The sequence below is a fragment of the Diospyros lotus genome, chromosome 12, assembly GCF_014633365.1.
Source record: "Diospyros lotus cultivar Yz01 chromosome 12, ASM1463336v1, whole genome shotgun sequence".
Taxonomy (NCBI): Eukaryota; Viridiplantae; Streptophyta; class Magnoliopsida; order Ericales; family Ebenaceae; genus Diospyros; species Diospyros lotus.
The window spans coordinates 31,558,098-31,578,871 of record NC_068349.1 but is presented as its reverse complement, the minus strand read 5'-3'; the positions used below and the strand labels follow the sequence as shown (position 1 = coordinate 31,578,871).

General features: G+C 35.8%; 1 protein-coding gene across 1 annotated transcript in view; it reads left to right on the top strand.

Annotated features, from left to right (window-relative positions):
• LOC127786888 (telomerase reverse transcriptase) overlaps window positions 1-20,774 on the top strand; it is an 83,162-nt gene that overhangs the window by 25,962 nt on the left and 36,426 nt on the right. The window contains exon 2 of the mRNA XM_052314603.1: window positions 10,171-10,242. Within this exon, the coding sequence (XP_052170563.1) occupies window positions 10,171-10,242 (72 nt within the window). The remainder of the gene's footprint in view (window positions 1-10,170; window positions 10,243-20,774) is intronic.

Sequence of the window (20,774 nt, the reverse complement as noted above, 5' to 3'; positions counted from 1 at the left end):
TGTTAAAGCAAGTATGAGCCACAAGCCTTAACAAGTATAATTTAAAAGGAACATGAAACAAAAGGAATCAAAGCATTACAAAATAACTTAACACATTATGTGCACCCATGCCATGCTTTTACCTAATCACATAACCTTATGCATATGCATGGATGCACACATACTGTCCTTGGGGCGTACATAAGATGAACAATTTCAGACTTGGATTTCTAATTGAAAAAGAACTCGAATGCACAGAAAACTATCCTGTCGATTCTAGGATACAAGGCTACTTTAAATACAACTATACGTCTTATCTCTTAGCTAAAGATTAGGATATTTAAAATTAAAATACAACAACAGATTTGGAGTGATTTAAATTCCTATATTTTCGGATATAGCTTCTGCTCTATCTTCTTATCTTTGCTGTATCTTTGAATCCCTTTCTCTTTGTTCGACTTTATCTTTTTATTCTAGAATTATCTTTAACACTCTCCCTCAAGCTGGAGAATAGATATCCTTCATTTCCAGCTTGCTTCTTATCACTTCAAATCCTTGTTTGTTCATTGCCTTGGTAAGAATATTAGCTTCTTATAGACCGGTAGGGATATATACTAGGTTTATTCCACCTTCTTCAATCTTTTGTTTGATGAAATGCCTATCAATTCTTATATGCTTCATCCGGTCATGTTGGACTTGGTTATTTACTATATTAATGGCAGATTTACTATCACAGTATAGTCTTGTAGGATCGGTGTTAGGCATCTTCAAGTCATTCATGAACTTTCCTAGCCACATTACTTCTCAAATGCCTTGGTATTCTACTTCAGCACTACTCCTAGTTACCACACTTTGTTTTTTGCTTCTCCACGTAACAAGGTTTCCCCATAATTTTGTGCAATAACTAGAAGTTGATTTGCTATCTTCTAAGGAACCAGCCTAGTTAGCATCTACGAACCCTTGAATTCCGGTCTTCGGTCTTTCTGAACAAAATGCCTTTGCCAGGAGTCCTTTTTAGGTATCTTAGAATATGATAAGCTGCATCAAGATGTTTGTTAGTAGGTGAATGCATGTATTAACTTACTTTACTCACTGCACATGAGATGTCTGGTCATATAAGAGACAAATATATCAGCCTTCCTATTAATCTTTGATACCTTTCTTTATCAATTGCTTTCTTTGCCCCATCTTCATTGTATTTCCAGTTGGGTTCCAGCGGTGTATTGGTTGGTTTACATCCCAACTTGCCTGTATCTTTTATTAGGTCTAGAGTGTATTTTCTTTGGGATATAAGGATTCCTTCCTTGCTGCTTGCTACTTCCATCCCAAGAAAATATCTCATCTGCCCAAGGTCTTTACTTCAAAAACCTGCTGTAATTGTTCCTTTAATGCTGAAATCTCTTGCTTATCATTACTTGTAACAATAATGTTATCCACATAGACAATTAAGATAGTTTTAAGGCCATTAGTAGCATGTTTAGTGAACAGAGTATGGTCAGACTGACCTTGTTGATACCCTAGCTGATGCAATGTGGTACTAAATCACTTGAGGCAGGCCCTAGGAGATTGTTTCAACCCATATAATGATTTTATTAATCTGCAAGCCTTCCCTTTTTCTTCAAATCTGGGAGGCATTCTCATATATACCTCTTCTTCTAGATCTCCATTAAGAAATGCATTCTTTATATCAAGTTGGTGTAGTTTCTAATCTAAGTTAGCTGCAATTGAAAATAACACACGTATAGAATTGAGCTTTGCAACGGGTGCAAAGGTCTCTTCATAATCTATACCTTGAGTTTGAGTGAATCCTTGGGCCACCAACCTGACTTTATATCGTTCAATGCTTCCATCAGCTCTATGTTTTAGAGCAAATACCCATCTGCTCCCTACTACTTTCTTATTTTGGGGCAAATCTACCACCTTCCATGTACCATTTCTCACTAGGGCATCCATTTCCTCCATTACAGTTGCTTTCCAATTTGGTTTCTACAGGGCTTCATCAATATTTTTTGGAATTTGCACCTTATCCACTTTGATGGTAAATGCCTTGAAACTAGGGGAGAGTTGAGAGTACACCAAATGGTTAGTTATAGGATGTTGAGTACATGACCTTACTCATTTTCTCCAAGCAATTGAAATATCTAGGTCATATGGTTCAGCTTCTGCATTATCAGTTTTTGGTTCTGAATTGTTTGACTTACTGGGAGCCTCAAACGATACTGCTAATTCAGTCCTCTCTTCCTCTTCTTGTGTTGGACCTTGTCTCGGGGCTGATGATTGATCTTGCCTTGGTTCAAGATCCTTTCTCCTTAAATATTCTTTCATTGGTAGTTGTATTTTAGGACATTTTTCTGAAATATGCTGCTGCTGCTATTCTTCTCCCCCTGAATTTGTTACATCATTCGGAATAGGAATAGATGAGGTCACTGTTTTAGGAAAAAGACTAACATCCCAACAATTATCCCTACCCTGATTTGCACTTGGAATCTCCCCTTGCAGATTGGTTCTAGGGTAATAAAACTGAAGTTCGAGAAATGAGACATCACAAGACACAAGGAATTTTTTTGTGTTAGGACAATAACACTTGTATCCTTGTTGTGTAGGAGAATAACCAACAAATACACAGTTCAAGGATTTTGGATGCAATTTAGAGCTGTGGTTGTGAACATAAGCAGTATAGTCAAAAACTTTAGGGGATAAGGAATTCAGAATGCGGGTTAGGTGAGGGTATGAGGTAATGAGAGTGTTTAAAGGGGTTTTGAAGCTGAGGACTTTAGAAGGAATCCGATTAGTGAGATAGGCTGAAGTGAGAATGGCTTCTCCCCAATAGGATGTAGGCACAAAACTGGAAAATATTAGTGTTCGGGCTGTTTCGAGCAAATATTGGTTCTTCCTTTCTGCTACACCATTTTGTTGGGGATTATAGGGACATGTGCTTTGGTGACAAATATCATTGTCACTTAGATATGTCTCAAACTCGGATGAGAAGTATTCTTTTCCATTATTCGATCGAAGGATATGGATGGATGTGTGAAATAGGTTACGGATCATTTGATGGAATTTTTTGAAAATCATGTAACCTTCAGATTTTTCCTTCATCAAGAATACCCAACATACCTTGGTATGATCATCAATGAAGGTGACAAACCAATGAGTGTTAGTTAAATTTGGTACTCTAGTTGGTCCCCATACATCACTATGGATTATGTAGAAAGGTTTGATTGGTTTATAGGCATGAATAGGATGTGAAGATTTTGTTTGTTTAGCAAGAATACATTGTTCACAGTTGAAGGAATCACTCATTTTATTGCTAAATAAACGAGGATTCAAGAGCTTTAAATTACGAAAATTTGGGTGGCCTAATCTCTTGTGTCATAAGTGAATATTAGAATCTGAAACAACAAAAGAAACAAAGGAATTTTGTAACCTAGGAATAAGAATAGAAGCAGTAGTTGGTCCTTTCACATAGTAAAGGCCTTCTCTCTCCTAAGTATTGCCAATCATCCTCCCCGAAATTAGGTCCTGAAACACACATTGAGTAGGAGAAAAAATTATTTTGCATTCATGTCTTTAGTGACTTTGCTAATAGATAGCAGGTTGCATCTTAAAAAGGGCACATATAAGACAGATTTCAGCCATAAATCATTTAAGTATACTGAACCTTTCCCTTCAACATACGATATTATACCATCTGCCATAGTCACCTTTATATTCCTATCATAACGTTTGTAATCCACTATGCCACACATGGATCCGGTCATATGGTTGGAGGCCCCCGTATCAACAATCCAATCATTCCCATTTAGTAACTTAGAGAGATAGCAATTATAACCCTTACCTTGTGTCACCTGGGAGGCGGTTGGATTCATTACTTCCTCAGAATTGCTGGGTTTTGTAACCCCTGTTTGTTTTAAAAACTGCTACAAAACCTCCAATTGATTAGAGGTTAAGGTAAAACTCTTACCATCTTCTACATCCACTGCATAAGTTGTTTGTGGCCTCTTCTGATTCTGATTTCTCCCCCTCCAATTAGCAGGCTTCCCGTGTATTTTCCAGCAGGTTTCTTTAGTATGGTAAGGTCTTTTACAGTGATCACACCAAGGTCTATCTTTTGTATGATCTCCTGGAGGTGTTGCTGTCCTTTGCTTCAAGGCTGTAAGTGCTAATCCATCTTGATTATTGACCTTAGGAGCTGTGTTTAACATGACTTTTTCTGGCTTTCCTCCCTCCTAACCTCAGCAAAGGCCTCCTTGATGGAGGGAAAGGGTTTCATCCCTAGGAGCCTTCCGCGGACTTCATCTAAGTCCAGATTTAATCCATGTAGGAAATCAAATACCCGCCTTTTCTCCACAATCTTTGCATATTTTACTCCATCCTTCGTACATTCCCAATGTATATCATAAAACAAGTTATTTTCTTGCCATAATTCAGATAGAATATTATAGTATTCAGTCATCGAATGGTTACCTTGGCGGGTGGTTCTCAAGGCTAATCGCACCTCAAAGCATTGTGTTGTGTTCTCCATGTCTGAATATAGGCTCTGGACAACATCCCATACGTCCTTTGTTGTCTTGTAGAATAGATAGGTACGTCCTATCTTTGGCTCCATGGAATTGATGAGCTAACCTATCACTATAGAGTTTTTAGCATCCCATGCTTCATACTCGGTAGTTTCAGGATTTGGCTGAGGTATTACTCCTTTGAGATACCCCATTTTTCCTTTGCCTTTCATCACTAACATAACTGATTGAGACCATTCCTGAAAATTGGTCCCATTAAGTTTATGTTGTGTGATTTGAAGAGTACCATGATCTAACGAGAAGGGAGAGGGAGAAGGGGTTGGAGGAACCGATCGAGAGGCTGTAGGACCGATATTGGAGGTTGCACTTGTGGTTGAGGGGTTGTCCATCTTGAGGAAAATTGATGTGCTGGTTATCAAGAACCAAGCTTTGATACCATGAACAATTTCAGACTTGGATTTCTAATTGAAAAAGAACTCGAATGCACAAAAAACTATCCTGCTGATTCTAGGATACAAGGCTATTTTAAATACAGCTATACTTCTTATCTCTTAGCTAAAGATTAGGATATTTAAAATTAGGAAAATGCTATTGGTACACCTTTGTGTATACCTTGAGTTACACAAAGGTGTACCAATGACAAAAAAGTCCCTCATGAGGCGCATAGAAGTGCGTGAGGCGCATGGAGGCGAGGGGTATTTTGGTCATAATATCCCTTTATGTAGCCCAAGATGTACAAAAATGATGTTCAAGTAGCATGACTCTTAAAATTAAAATACAACAACATATTTGGAGTGATTTAAACTCCTATATTTTTGGATATAGCTTCTGCTCTATCTTTTTATCTTCGCTACATCTTTGAATCCCTTTCTCTTTGTCTGGCTTTATCTTTTTATTCTATGATTATCTTCAACATAAGACATTTTAGCACCCAAGACCCCACAAGTAAAACTGCATATCTATAAACAAATAATTAAACTATGGACCAAAATCCTTCCTCGCGTTAGGCTTACGCCTACTGAGTTTATGGCATAAAAACCATCAACTGTGAGCCAAAGCTCCCTCGCATCAGGCTTTCGCCTGCCGAGCTTAAGGGTTGCGAACATAGTCTATCGCACAAAATAATAGATGCGTAAAGTAATTATCATGCACACGTATCAACTCGCAAATATATATACAAATTCGTGCATGATCACATGTTCCCAAATATTCCATGCACATGACCATATATGACCAAATGATATATACACCACCATGCCTATGCTTGTACATTAACAATACACATATAACCTCAACGATGGTCAACCATAATATTAAATCAACAAATGCATGTATGATTGATTGATACACATACAAGATGCAACCACACCTATTTTAAATGTGAGGACCTAGTATGAGAGAGGCATAATTCCTTTGGAAATATAGCATGAATCAAATCTTATTTAAGCTTTTGGATGAGATTCATCAAGTATTCAAGGAAGAACAAAAATTCAGAAATAACAATTAATTTTTCAAAATAAAAAGAAGTTTAGGAACTTGCATATGAAAGAACAACGATATACGAACTTGCATTTGAAAGAAAAGATAGATATAGAACTTGCCTCCGAAAAGAAAACAAGGAGGAAAGAGAATAAAAGAAGGGAACTTGCCTTGATATTTTTCCTTTTGATTTTTGCTTGAATAGAGCTGCTTAAAGTATTTGAGATGAGCTTGGGAGTTATAAAGGTAAGAAAGAAAGGAGGAGAACGCATTATATAAGGAAATTGGAAAGGGAGAGATGGACGTAAGGGAAAAGTTCACCTGCCTTCTTTTCTTTTTATTAATTATAATATATATATATATGTATATTAATTTGGCACCACATCAGAGAGAGACGGAGGAGGCAGCCCTTATGCACATTGATCAGTTACGTTAATTTTTCTTTTTTATATGAAATATATATAATATTAATATTATATATATACATGTGAGATGGGAGGCAAACTTCACGTGGCCTCCTATCCTTTCTCCACCATATACAATATAGTATATATATATATATATAAATATCTTGCGTTCACATTTGAAATTGGGAGAAAGAAACCCATCGTTCTTTTTTTTTTCTTTTATTTCAATTGAATAATATTATATATATATATATATATAAACACACACACACACCATACCCCCTTTTGACTCCCAGCCCCTATTGTCTCCTCTTTTTCCGTATTTTTTTTATTTGTTTATATATATAGATTAAATTGTAATAATAATAATATAATATATTATATATATACTATTTACTGCACTATTTACTATTCACATGTGAACTTCCTTCATTAATTGTAGGCAGCTTCTTCATTCAATTTTTTTTTATAACATATTATATTTATATGTGTACACATGGCAATCTTTCCCACAATCAGCTGCCATTTTACTGTTTTAAAATTTTATTTTATTTTCTTTTTTAAAATAATATATAATAATTTATTATAATATTATATTATATATATATAGAGATGGGGACAGCTTCACGTGAAGCTGCTCCTTCCCCAATCTATTTTTCATTTATTATTATTTATACTTTAGTCTCTAAACTTTCATAAAATTACAAAATATGCCAATTTTTATGAAATTTCACACATAGTCATGGTTGATCATAATCATGCATATTTTATCTTCAAATATTAAATATAATGGCTCAAATTCATTAATCAATAAAAATGTGCAACACATGTGAAAATATTGACATAGTGACCCAAACCCCGTTAATGGGTCGTTACACCATCATCTGTTGGAGCTGCAATTCCATTTGCTTCATACGAGTGTTGTCCGCCATTGCTCAAATTCGTCGGAATTCTTGGGCTAGGAACGAAGCTCTGATACCAATTGTCGAATCCCCCTGGATTCGACAAGGTGTTCTCTCATTTTGTAGGGAGAATTATGCGGGAATTATGTTAGAGGGAAGTGAAATTAGAGAACTGAGGGAGAAGAATTGAGAATGAAATGAGAGAGAGAGAGGATTTGAGAGGGAAATTGAGTATGAATTAGATCAAATGGTATTTGATGCCTTCAAAATGAATCAAGGCGAGCTTATATACTTGGCCCTAGTGGGAGGTTGGTGCCAAAACCGGTTACCACTTCCCGCATTCAAATCTCTACACTTCTCACAATTACAATTATCCTATCAGCATTTATACTTATTGCAATAATCCCCCGTTTAGGTACACGACACAATATTTAATATTTCCAAGAGAAGGCTGTTTTAGAAGATTAAATAATATTTTCTTTATTTGGCACATTCTTTAAAGGAGGAAGAGAAGAAAGATGTAAAGAAGCTTGAAAGGCCAAGTTGTAAAAGACTAAATGATATTTCATTATTTGGCACATTCTGAAATAGTTCTAATAAATAAACATGATTACTTTACAATAGATGCATATGATATATTAACATATAGACTCTAGAGCCTAGACCGCGTGAGCGTCATAGATAGTTCTAATGAGAATTTTACCATGTATCTCCTTTTCTAAACAACACATGCATCCTTAGGATATTTGACTATTAATTAATAGAAAGTAATCTACATGATTGCAAATACTATCTTTTCCACATCTGTAGAGTTAGAATTTGAGATAATACTTTTTTAGATAATTTATTACATAATCTACTTAGTTATGTATAATTATCTACTCCACATATTGTAGAGTTAGAATTTGAAATTTTCTTGTTTTTTTTAAGATTATCTCTTACATGCATCCATATGATATTTGAAATTTGAATATTAGTAGATGTAATCTACTTAATTATGGATAATTATCTATTCCACATCTCTTAGAGGAATTAGAATTTGAGATGATATCTAATAAAAAAAATCAGAATTTGAGATAATTATCTACTCTACCTCTTAATAGGAGTTTTCTTTGGTATTTGAAAACTTCTGACCAAAGAGGGTAGATGAATAGTTACCCTTTCACATGTTTTAATTTTATGTAAACAGAATAAATAGGAATTTACTTCAATATTTGAGATCTTTCTGACCAGGTAGAGGAAAATAGAAAGGTTTTATATTGGTAGTTGAGGATTTGACACATTCTTTGAGGAGATGAGAAGATAGCTGTACAAAATTAAAAACCCATGGTTGATATTTCCAAGAGAATGCTGTTGTAGAAGATTAAATGATGTTTTCTTTATATATTTTAATGAGAGATATTTTCTTTATTTGGCACATTCTTTGAAGGGGGAAGAGATTACAAATGTAGAAGATTAAATGATATTTTCTTTATTTGTCACATTCTGGAATAGTTATAATAAAAAAACATGAGTAGTTTATAATAGAAGCATATGATATGCTCAATACAGAATCTAGACTCTAGAGACTAGACCATGTTAGTTTCATAGATAGTTCTAATGTTAATTTTATGGCGTATCTCTTAATATTAGTTAGCATCTTACTTTACAATACCTCTCCATACAAATCAAACTTCAAAATAAAATTTCCTAGAGAAAAAATCCAATACAAGTTGGGCAAGACACAATTAATCTTATAAATTCTTATGAATTTAAAACAAAACAAACTAGCATCTATAATGGCAAAATATTGACCACTAATTTCAGCATGAGTGCAACTATAAAACGTACTGCAACCCGAACTAAGAAACCAATTAAACCTACCCCCACCAAACAACAAAATTAGCATACTAACGTACCACATACCATCCCCGTACCGTGACCTGGAACGTACTATGTTCCTAGTAACTATGCTTAAGAATTTCTAGAACCTTCTAGTACCATCTAGAATACTCTAGATACTTCTAGAATGTTCAAGAATATTTTGGAAGCATCTAGAATTCTCTAGAATTTTATAGATACCTCTCTATAATTCCTTGTTCTTCTAGATTTTCCTACTGTCTAGGTGTGACCTCTATTATAAGTAGCTGAGATTGATTCCCACTTATGTGAGTCGTGACACTTGGCATTGGACTTGGCAACAACACTATGTTTTCTTACTTTTTCAAGGTATCAAGTTAAGGAATATTGTGGAAATACTAAAGAATGCATGTATATTTCATATCTCTTGAATGAGGTGTAGAAGGATTATACTCCTACTCTAATGAAAGGAAAGTATATATTTTATAGATACACGGAACATTTAAGAATATACAAGGTACAGTTACTATAATATAGAGATGTATATAATATATAGTTGCCTAATCTAAAGATCATAATCCTCTTAACTTAACAGATACAGACCCCTTATTGTTAATCCATGTCCAATTACGCTGAGTTACACTTTGGTTGTCTATGTGAGAATTCCATACCTATCAATCAAGTGATGCAACCCCATTGTTTGTCATTTGTTGACCATTTTAACTTTCACAGATACATCTATGGTCTATTAGCTACTTGTGTCCTTGATTTTTGGCTTCTATCAATGTGGCTTTATATTGCTATTTGCATTGATACATCATGATTTGTCTGCCTAGGTGTTTTGAATGTAAGCTGTTATAAAATTAATAAAGATGGTGTCTTCCTAAAAAACTTATCACAACTTCTGAGAGCGTGAGAATTCAAGAACAACAGTAGTTGTGTTCTGAAAAGCAAGAAAATAAGTTTCAAAAAGATAACAAAACTGTTGTTAAAATTGATGTAGACCTTGTATGTTTGACTACTTTTTACCTGTTCTGGTTTCAGATTGTTGAGGGCACTATTCAGCTGATAATATCAGAGCAAGCCTCATCGATTAATGCCTTATGCTCTAATTATGTATGGCAAGTGATTTCTATTTTGTAAAGTTTTCTCTTTTTGCTTGTTTGTCACCATTGTATCAGAAAATTATTCCTTTTACTCTGGATGCTACATGAGAACTTCACATATTTTATGCCATTCTTATGCATTCGAAAATTTCATATTCTGCATGAGTACCTCACATATTTTATGCTATTCTTGTGCATTACAAATTTTCATATGCTGCATGATCACTCTTTCACTATGATTATCTTTTGGTTGATGCACTTGGCAACAAAGGTTAGCTTTCATTTCCTTCTTTTTATAAGCTCATTTTTACCAGCTATTAGTCTTAAGATGCTCACTTTCTATTTTTATTTTTTTGTTTAATCTTTGTTTTGGTGATATTTGTGACAATTTTTTTTTGGTTTATAATTCTTGCACATTCAAGTTCTTGAACTTTGACTATATACAATGGTGGTTGGAGAAAAAGTTCAAGTCAGTCGATAGCCTTCTAGGAATCTTGATGGGCCATGACATTGCACATGAACTGCTTAGGTTGGGAAGGAAAATAGTAAAGTAGTTTAGAGTAAGAGATGAATTGTAGAATCAAAGTTGGAGGACTAGAGAGTTATGGGGGGATAGTGCAATCAATTTTTGGCAGAGGTCTGAATTCGATATTTATAATGGAGGGATCAATCTAGAGAGTTGATGTCAAAGAAACTGGTTATGACTTTGATCCAAAATTTTGTTGATGAGGTGATCACATGTAAATAGTGGTGGAGTGGCATTTGTGGTAGATATTTGGTAGTGTGATCCTAGATCATATATGGATCATGTCTTCTCTTCATCTTTTGGATCCTTTCTCTTTATGAATTGGTTAAGGTAGGGATCCTTCAAGTAGGGCAATCGTGCTTGACAACACGCTAACTTCTTCCTCCATTCTACAAGGTCCTTCAGGTCTAGCATTGAAGAGATTCTAGCCTTGTAGCAGCCAAATGTTGTTGGGGCTTTTTAGAGGTGTTGGAGCCATTAGAGATTCCATTGCAATCATTTGATATTTGAGCATATTAAAAGCATGGTTCTTGGTGTTGAATGCTATGGTGCTTGGGCGAAGAATTCTTGTTGCTAACGTTCAGGTGTTGTGCATAGGCTTGTTAATGGGTTGGGTCTAAATCAAATTCGGCTTGAACCAAATCCTTGAGATCCAGATATATGGACTCGAACCAGATCCATTTTTCAATTGGTTTGGATCTAGATAGGTCCAATGGATTTCGACCTAGATCCACAATCCATATCCATTATATTATTTATTAAAGGCTAGAAGCACTACATTCAAATTTGATCTTAGTTTGTGAGGCTTGCATAGGGTTTGCATTTGGAGATCTCATTAACAGTGTTGGAAGAGGAGATCCTTATGAAGTTTACCTAGGGTTTCCAAGACAGGGATGCGAAAAATTGGGCTTCTAACAGACTACCTAGGGTTGAAGAGTACGGGGAGGAGGTGATTTTGAAGAAGCAACAGCATGTCAAGGCAACTAGTAGGGATAATAAAGAGGATGGGGAGGAGGACCAGGAGGAGGATGAGACACCTAGTGAGACATTTGTAATAGTGGCCAAATTAAATTAGGAAAAGCAAGAAGGCGAGGACATTAGTGGTGGGGATTCAAAAGAGGCCAAGACAACATAGTTGTTGATGTGGATGAAGAACAAAACCAAGAAATGTTGGAGAAAATAGCAACAAATAGTATTTTGTATTGCTGCTTGTTTACTTTGTTTAATTGTTGCTAACTACTGTATAGGTTTGTTAAGTTTGTTGTCTTATGCGTTAGTAAGGCTCGGCCTCCTTGTATTGATAGCTGGGTATAAATACCAGCTATCTTCTGTTTTATCATTTGATTAATGAGAACTTAATCGAGGTATTCTTTTCATTATTTCTCTCTCCCATTGTTTCTGATCTTCAAATCTCACAAGAAAAATATCGAAGATGAATGTGGGTATGGCCATGGAAATGATGACAAAGAAGAAAATAAAAAAGAGTGAAATACCCTGTATTACATGCTCTTTTAGGACGAGGAGGGACGGGGAGTGAGAAAACCCAAAGCTTGGGACTCAAAATGACACAAGTGCGACCCGAAGGGTGAGTCTGGGAACATTTTATGGAAATTCCAGATGTTTGAGGATATTGAAGGATCGAGATGTGGGGTCCAAATAAGAAGTTTGAAATGCTGGGAAACAATTTAAAGGTATTGAAAGGATTTTGGAAACCTGATGGGGCCTAAGAGAAATTAAATAAGGGCTTATGTGGAATTTCCAAGGAAACTAAAGGATCTAAGTGAAATAAAGATGGCTTAAAGTGAAGTTCCATAAAGTTTAAAGGGGTTTATGTGAGAATTATGAGATTTAAGTGAAATAAGAGGAAAATATGGGCCAATGTGTAATTAAAGCAAAAATTACACTATGTATTATGAGAAAGAAAAGAAGAAAAGGAAGAAGAAGAAGAAGTAGAAGGAAGAAAGGAGAAGAGCCTAGAAGGTTTGTTTGAGACTTGAGGGAATTGTCGGAGAAGGAGATCGCCAGAAAAGGCTAAAACAATGGCCAAAAAATGTAAAAGAACCAGTCTGATGCTGAACAGGGGAATAGTCTGATGAAATCTAACATCTCCCTCTTTCGATAGCAGTTTGTCGGGTTAGAACCTTTGCTACTTGGAGAAGACTTTGTATGTGTTGATTTGAGGAAAATCGAGCAAGAAAGTGGTGTTCTAGCATGATTAATTTTTGGACAATTATCATGACCCCAAGGATATCATAGTAATTGTATATTAGATGTATTTCTTTTTGGTTGTACTTTACTACTATAGCAGTTTGTGCCTTTTAGTTGTATTGTAATTGAAAGGATAAAAAAAAACCTATAAATAAGTTAGATTAGTTAGAGAGTAGTCATTGTTGAATGATAATTTGAATTCAATTTGTCATATGCCCGTAGTTATAAAGGCATGGGGGACATAATTGTATGTTTATTAAATACTGTAGGGCTTTGTTGTAATAACCTAGAAGTAGGCAGTTACACTTTTTGAATTTAATGCCTATTTCCAATGGAGGATCGGTATTTAACTCTGATCTCGCTCCAAGAGAAGGCATCGATCAATACAAACAGAATTCATTTTTCCCACCTCATTTTTCTCTTCTCTCTCGACCTTTCTCCCAATCTTCCCTTCTCAATTTTCTCAATTCTCTTCCCAAACCTCCCTAATTCTCCCCAATTCTAGAGGAGAATTCCCTTGTCAGAATTGGAGTTTGACAAATTGGTATCAGAGCACGATTCTAGACAGTAATTATGAACGTTATCTTCTTCACCATGACCAATAGAATGAGGATAAAGCAGATGGAATCGCAGTTGCAACAAGTTATTGCGGTAGTGGCAGATATGCAAATCTAAATGGGAACGTTGGAGTCATCGATGGATTTAGTGGTGGAAAGGAGGATAGAAGGAGCAATAGAAAGGTGGCATGAGGAGAGTCGCGATCAGCACAATTGGTTGCAAGATCGAATGCGAGAACAGAGCCAACAACTGTAGGATCATATGCAACAATTCATGGTGATGTTCACCAGCCAGATCCTAGTAAAGCTCTTTCCTGAATTCTCGCCTAGAGAGAGATCTGAACCAATCCTCCCCGAGCATGGAATGGCCCACCGATCTGAGGGATTGTCGGAGTTTGAGGTAGAACGGCCATTGGTAGGAAAGAATAATGTGGAGAAAAGGTAGGGGGCTTCGACTGTTCCTAATTAGCTCGGATTCCCAATGCCAAAGATGGAGATTCCATTATTTGATGGCTAGAACCCAAGTTGGTGGGTTAGGCGTTGTGAGCGTATGTTTAACATCTATAATGTAGCTGAACAACAGAAGGTCACCTTGGTTGCTTCTTGCCTTAATGATGCCGGGGATGCTTGGTTTCAAGGGGTGGAGCAGGGTGAAGAAGAGTTGTTTATGGACGGTGTTTGTGGAGGACTTATGTGAACAATTTGGAGATCAGAGCATGTTGGACGTTGTAAAGGAGTTCAACAAGCTTAAGTAGGAGGGGACAGTGTAGTCTTATCAATTGAAGTTTGAAGAGCTCAAATCACTCAAAGTATAATTTAGGGTATTGGTGTAATTGCATGTGAAGATTTTAGGGTATTGGTGTAATTTTTGTGAAATCTAAGGCCAAAGTATAATTTATGAAAGTTGATGGATTTTTTTTTATAAATATTGTATAGTTTGGGGCCCTACAATGGATTGCTAACCAATTGGGTTAAAAGGGGTTATTTGGAAACCTTATTGGCCTTATTATAATTAAGGCATAGTTTTGGGCTAAACTAAAATTTCTAGAACTTGAGGGGCCTAGATGCAAACAAAACCCGAAACAATCAATAAACATAGTTTGATTTGTGTTGCATGACAGGACAACATATTTGTAGGAGGTTCACAGATCGAGGACTAAAGAGACAAGTAAGGACTACCCAAGGTAGGCACTATGTGTGGTGCATTGCATGTGCATGGGAATTGTTTTTAGCATAAACATGAGTTTTGCATGAATGATGTTTGGAAAGGAGTCCATGGACAATTTGGACTGCAATCTAGTTGTGTTGGCCTTGTGCCTTGGTTACTAGAATGGGTGGCTTTACCTTCGTAAAAAGTCCTAATGTTAGGTGGAAGGAGCTAGCTGTGGTTTGGCATAGCGAATGCCCATCTAAGGAAACGGTTGGATGTTCAGCAATCTGTTCCACGTAAGGCACATCTTAGTGCAGCCAATCTCGTGATAGCATGCACGGTGATTTGAAATGAGATTGCATTCATGTTACATATTTTTGGCACCCGTGTACTTGTGGTATGCCTTACGAAGTTTATCATACTCATGTCTATCTCTTCTTTATTTGTTATGTGTGGTTCTTTTTTATTTTTATTTTGGGATAGTGGATGCAAGAAGCTCTTGAGGGAAAGAAGTGGTCACTGATTAACACAGTAGGTGGTAGGCATGAGTAGTTCGGGCTTGGCAATGTGTTGAGTTCATAAGCCCAAACAAATGCCTTCGTGTTAGGTTTGTGCTTATGTTAGTTTTAAGGAACGTATTGTTGTGCTAGCTTGAGGCTAGGAGCTCGTTTGTAAAATTAAGTTACGTTTGAGCACATGTATCGAGCATGAGGCTCACTTGTATAGTACTTGCCTCAATGTATGTATGTGTTATGGCATGTTTGTCAGTCAGCAGGTTGCCTTACATATTGTGGATGCATATAATATCCAACTTGATTTTCATTTACTTGTGTAGAATACTCCTTTTCACCGTGATATTGCATGCGAAGCGAGTACTCACTACGGAAGGATTTCATCATTTTGCTGCTCATGTTTTCCTTAGCCTTGTGAGTGGGAGAACTGTACCATTCATTGAACCCGATCACCCCTATGACCAGTTCCCAATTGGGCGCTCTCTCTGGAAGGAAGTCGTTTGCTCATTGTGGCACCCTGGGATGGGGTGGGGTATTGCAAAGAGGCTCTGTGCTTTTGACACTATTGATATGTTGCCGTACATCAGAAGGAACCTATCAATGTGGAGGACACTTTCGATTCCTTGACTCCATTGAAAGGGATATTGTATTGAGAGTGAAGGACATAGCTGAAGTTTGTGTTGTTACTCCTTCGATGTCTCAGCGTTTGTGTCCAGCCACGATCTGGTTGTCAACTGCTGATTCTTTTATATATGATGATCTTTTGTCTTTTAATTTGGAATGGAACAAATTAGGGGAAAAATCTTTGACCAAAATTGAAGCTTGTTACTTGTTTACCTTTGAATATCATTATTTATGGGAAAATCTTTTATTGAAAATAATATCGTGATAAAATATTTTAATAACTATAAATTATTCATAAAAAAAAGAGAAAAAAAGTTTTAAAAAAATAGATCTGGACTAGATTTGGGTCCATTGAGTTCTAAATCCATGATAATGGGTCCAATTACTAATGGATCTAGACTGAATCATTACTTATTGAGGATTTGGATCTAACGAGTCTGGAGTGGATCTAATCTAGGTCTGGACCGGGCCTACCCATGCACTCTTATTTGATACATGGAACATGTATAGGAAGGATAAAATTAGGTATCAATCTACTTGAGCTCTCCATCTAGGGATTGAGCATGATATTGTTACCTCTCCCTTCAAGAATTGAGGATAACTTCGTGTTATCTCCACTTTTGGCCAATCGTATTGTATGTCATCTCTTATCTGTCTTGCCTTTGTGGCATCCCTTGGCTCAGTCACATTACTTCTTTGCCTGATACTTCAATTAACATAAGAACAAGATGGGCATATGAATTCTGGAGCTGAATTTATGTGATCAACCTGTTTAGATTCTGACAGCAAGAGTAACATAGAACATAGCAGTAATGGCTGAATAAGGTATGCAGAAAATAATGGAGAATAAACTGATGCCATGGGCTTGTAGTCAGTTCAGAACATGATGGTATCAAGGAAATATAGTCATAGATGGGGTTATATGTCTGAGCAATAATTGAAGAAGTTTGGATTGTAAAACTCCTTGATCTATTATTCGAATTTGACACATATATATATATTGCAAATGGTAACTGCCCCTATAGAGATAGTTAAACATAAAAAAAACTGCCTAACTTAGGAAAATAAATGAAGCAATTAAACTATTCTTATTATTTTTCCTAATTGCCTAATTGTTCTTATATTTTTTCACATGGTTTTCTACCCGCCCCCTCAAGCTGGGTTGTAAATATGAAGTAAGCCCAGCTTGGATCTTCATATCTTCAAACTAAATCTTCAGTAGGTAGTTTTCGGTAGATCCTTGGTATGTAGGAAATCCACCTTCAATTTTTCTTTTTATAAAGTGTCTGTTTATTTAGGTCACTTTGAACATGTTGAGTTGTTGCCAAAATCTAGTTAGACAACTAAAATATTGGGTGACTGAAAGGTTTACTTGATAACGCCTTTGCTATGTCTTTAGTGTCGGAATACATCTCCTTTGTGACATCTCAGATTTCTTGTGTTGTCTCGTGGAGGATGAGATTTTCTTTGACTTCATTAGTCATGGAATTGGCAAGCCATGACATTACCATATTGTATTCTGCCTTCCATGTCTTGTACTTCAAATCTGTTGAATTCGGTTTAGGGGCTTCAATTAAGATAGTCGTCTTTTCCTCTACCACTTATGAACATCATAATTGAATGTCTATTAGAATTAGGAGCAATGGGAACTTGAGAGGAAGAAGTAGAGACTGCTGGGGTGAAGGACGCGATTGAGACGATGGAGGAATTTTCTAACTAGAAATACTCTAATACTATGAAGAAGTTTGGATTGTAAAATTCCTTGATCTATTATTCAAATTGGACATATATATATTACAAATGATAATTGTCCCAGTGTTATTAAAGGCGCAAGACGCACTAAGGCGCGCAAGGGCCTGAGGCGTAAGGCGCAAGGCGAGGCGCGAGGCACGAGTCTGGTGGAACTAGGCGCAAATTAATAAAAATAAAATAAAATAAAAATGTCCTAGTTAAAGAAAAATGTATAAAATAAATCCTAACTTCTAATAATATTTTAACAAGCATGTTGTAAAAAAAATAAAAAATTCAACATATGCTAACTACTAAGAGGAATAAATATTAAAACAAGTTACGTACCTGTGAATTCCAGCACAACAAATCCAAACATATTTCAACAACCAAAATATAAGTATCGCAAAAGTTAAAAAAATTTGCAAGAAAAGTCTTTAACTAAAATTAGATTAAATCCAAAAGAGGTTTGTAGATCTTAAATCCTAATTAAGATTAGATAATCTAAAAATCATCCTCATTGTCAACATCAAGATCTAACATTTCCATATTCCCATCATCAGAAACATCATCTCCAATATCCTCTTCTTCCACATCATATCTCTCTTCCTCTTCATCTTCATCAGGTTCAATTGGAGCATTTGAAGTAGTAGCCTTTCTTCTACTCTTTGTCAAATTTAGAGTTGGAGCTTTTGATCTAGTTGCATAGTGAGTTTTTTCAACACCAGAAGCTCTAGAAACATCAACCCATGTTAAATCATCGCCCTTATGTACAAGTTCATTATTTGAATCAACAAGTTGGTCAATTGTCCCAAGCAACCACTCATTACTTTCATCAATTTCATCCAAGGAAATGGGATCTATTGATTTACGTAAATTGAAGCGACGTCTTAAAGCTCTATTATACTTCACAAATACCAAATCATTAAGACGTTGCTCGAATCGGTTTCTCTTTTTGTTATGAAGCTGCCATAATAATTAAATTAGAATTAGTAAGTTAAAAGATATAAGAAATCATCTAGTTAATACTTAATATTACTAATAAGATTGAAATGCTTACATGCTCAAAGATACTTCAATTTCTTTCACAGCCTGAAGAGCTACAAGTGAGACTACAAATCTTCATGGCAAACTTTTGCAAATTAGGGGTTCCAGTACCAAATTGAGACCACCATTCAATTGAGAAAAACAAATACAAATTAGCAATTAAAAATATTGATTATTGATCTAATCTAAATTAGATAATTTAGAAAACCGTGTTACTTGGTGATAATTGATTACTTCCTCTAATACATATTTGTTTGCCAAATAACCCTTTAGAATTCTTATAAAAGCTCAACTCCTTCGAAAGTTTGTCTTGCACTTCTGTAGTGGGAACCAGCCTCTCTATGCAAGCATACAACCCTTCAATAACCTTGTTGTCTTGTCTAATACTTTCATTTGAGTAAAAAAATGCTGGATTCAAATAATATCCAGCTACATGTAAAGGACGATGCAACTGAACATTCCATCTCTCATCAATGATTTCAAATATTTTCTCGTATTTGCTCTCATCATCAAAAGATTTTGCAATGGCTTCTTTTGCCCTATCCATAGTCTCATAAATATAAGGCATAGCAGGTTTTTCCTCATTATCCACCACTCTAAGCACTTTGACAAGAGGCCCAGACACCTTGAGAGCAAAAAGAATATTTTTCCAAAATGATTCCTGGAGCACTGTTTGAGCTGCTTGCTTACCTCGTGTTTCCTTTGCAAATCTAGAGTTAGTCCACTCTTCTGAAGTGAACATCTTCCTCAAATTAGCTTTTTGTTCATGAAGTCTTAAAAGGGTGAGGAAAGCTATGGCAAACCTTGTTTTTTCAGGTCTTAGCATCTTTCTTTGTGTAAATGATCTCATCATATTTAATACTTGTGCAAAGCTATAAAAGTACCCATTGACTGAACATGCCTTCTGAAATGTGCTCTTAAGTCTAGGAATTTTAAAAATATCCTCCAACATCAAGTCCAAACAATGGGCAGCACACGATGTCCAATACAAATTCTCGTGCTTAGTCATTAAGAACTCTCCTGCAAGACATTAATTCAAGGAAAAAAATAGTCCTTAATTTCAGTAAAAGTTAAAAAGAAAAAAATAAATTAGTAAAAGTAAAACTTACCAACTAGAACATTAGCTGAACCATTATTAGTTACAACTTGAACAACATTTGCTTCTCCTATCTCCTCCACAAATCGGTCAAGCAATTGGTAAAGTTTTATTCCATCTTTAGCATAGGAAGATGTATCAATAGATTCAATAAACACACTCCCCTTTGGACTATTTACCAAAAAGTTGAGCAGAGACTTATCTCGCTTATCCTTCCAACCATCACACATGATTGTATATCCATATCTTGCCCATTCCTCCTTGTGACTCTTCATAATTTCTTTTGTGTGTTCCACCTCCTTCTTAAGATAAGGTACTCTAACCTCATAAAAATTTGGGGGTTTCATTCTCAGACCAACTCGCCCAACAGCCTCCATCATTGGCTTAAAACTAGGGTAATTGACTGCATTAAATGGTATACCAGCTTCATACATCCATCTACTAAACCAAACACATGCATTCTCTCTCAACTCTTTGTTGAGATGACTTTCTATTGTAGTTTGCTTTCCTTTTGCATCCTTTTGATTACTCACTTTAGGTTTAGCAGATAAAAACAAATCAAGAGGCTTTTTTTGCTGTTGCCTTTGTTTTTTTTGTTGCATAGATGATGCTTGTCCTTGCATAGGCCTTTTACCACGGCTTTGGAAAGCCCCTACGTCCATTTCATCAACATCATCTCCTAGTGTGTCAATATCATCAAAATCTGGCATATCATCAAAGTCATTCTTCCCTTTCTTTTTTGACATAAACTCTATAATTTCGTCTCTAACACGAGGAGGACATTTTGAACAAATTTCAACATTCCTATAACCTCTAGCAAGGTGCTGTTTGGCTCGGTATACACCTCCTTTAGTTAATTTCCCACAAAAATTACATTTAAAAGTGTTAAGGTCTTTGGGATTTACCAAACTATGGTATTTCCATGTTGGATCTTTTCTTCTACCAGCAGAACTACTATCAGGATTATGATCAATAGTGTTGGATGACATTTTAAATTTTTGATTCTTGCAAGATTCACAACATGTCAACAACAATACCACTCTAAAGACCACCTTAAGAAAAAAAAAGAAATATCGCAAAGGGTCATTTGTCAT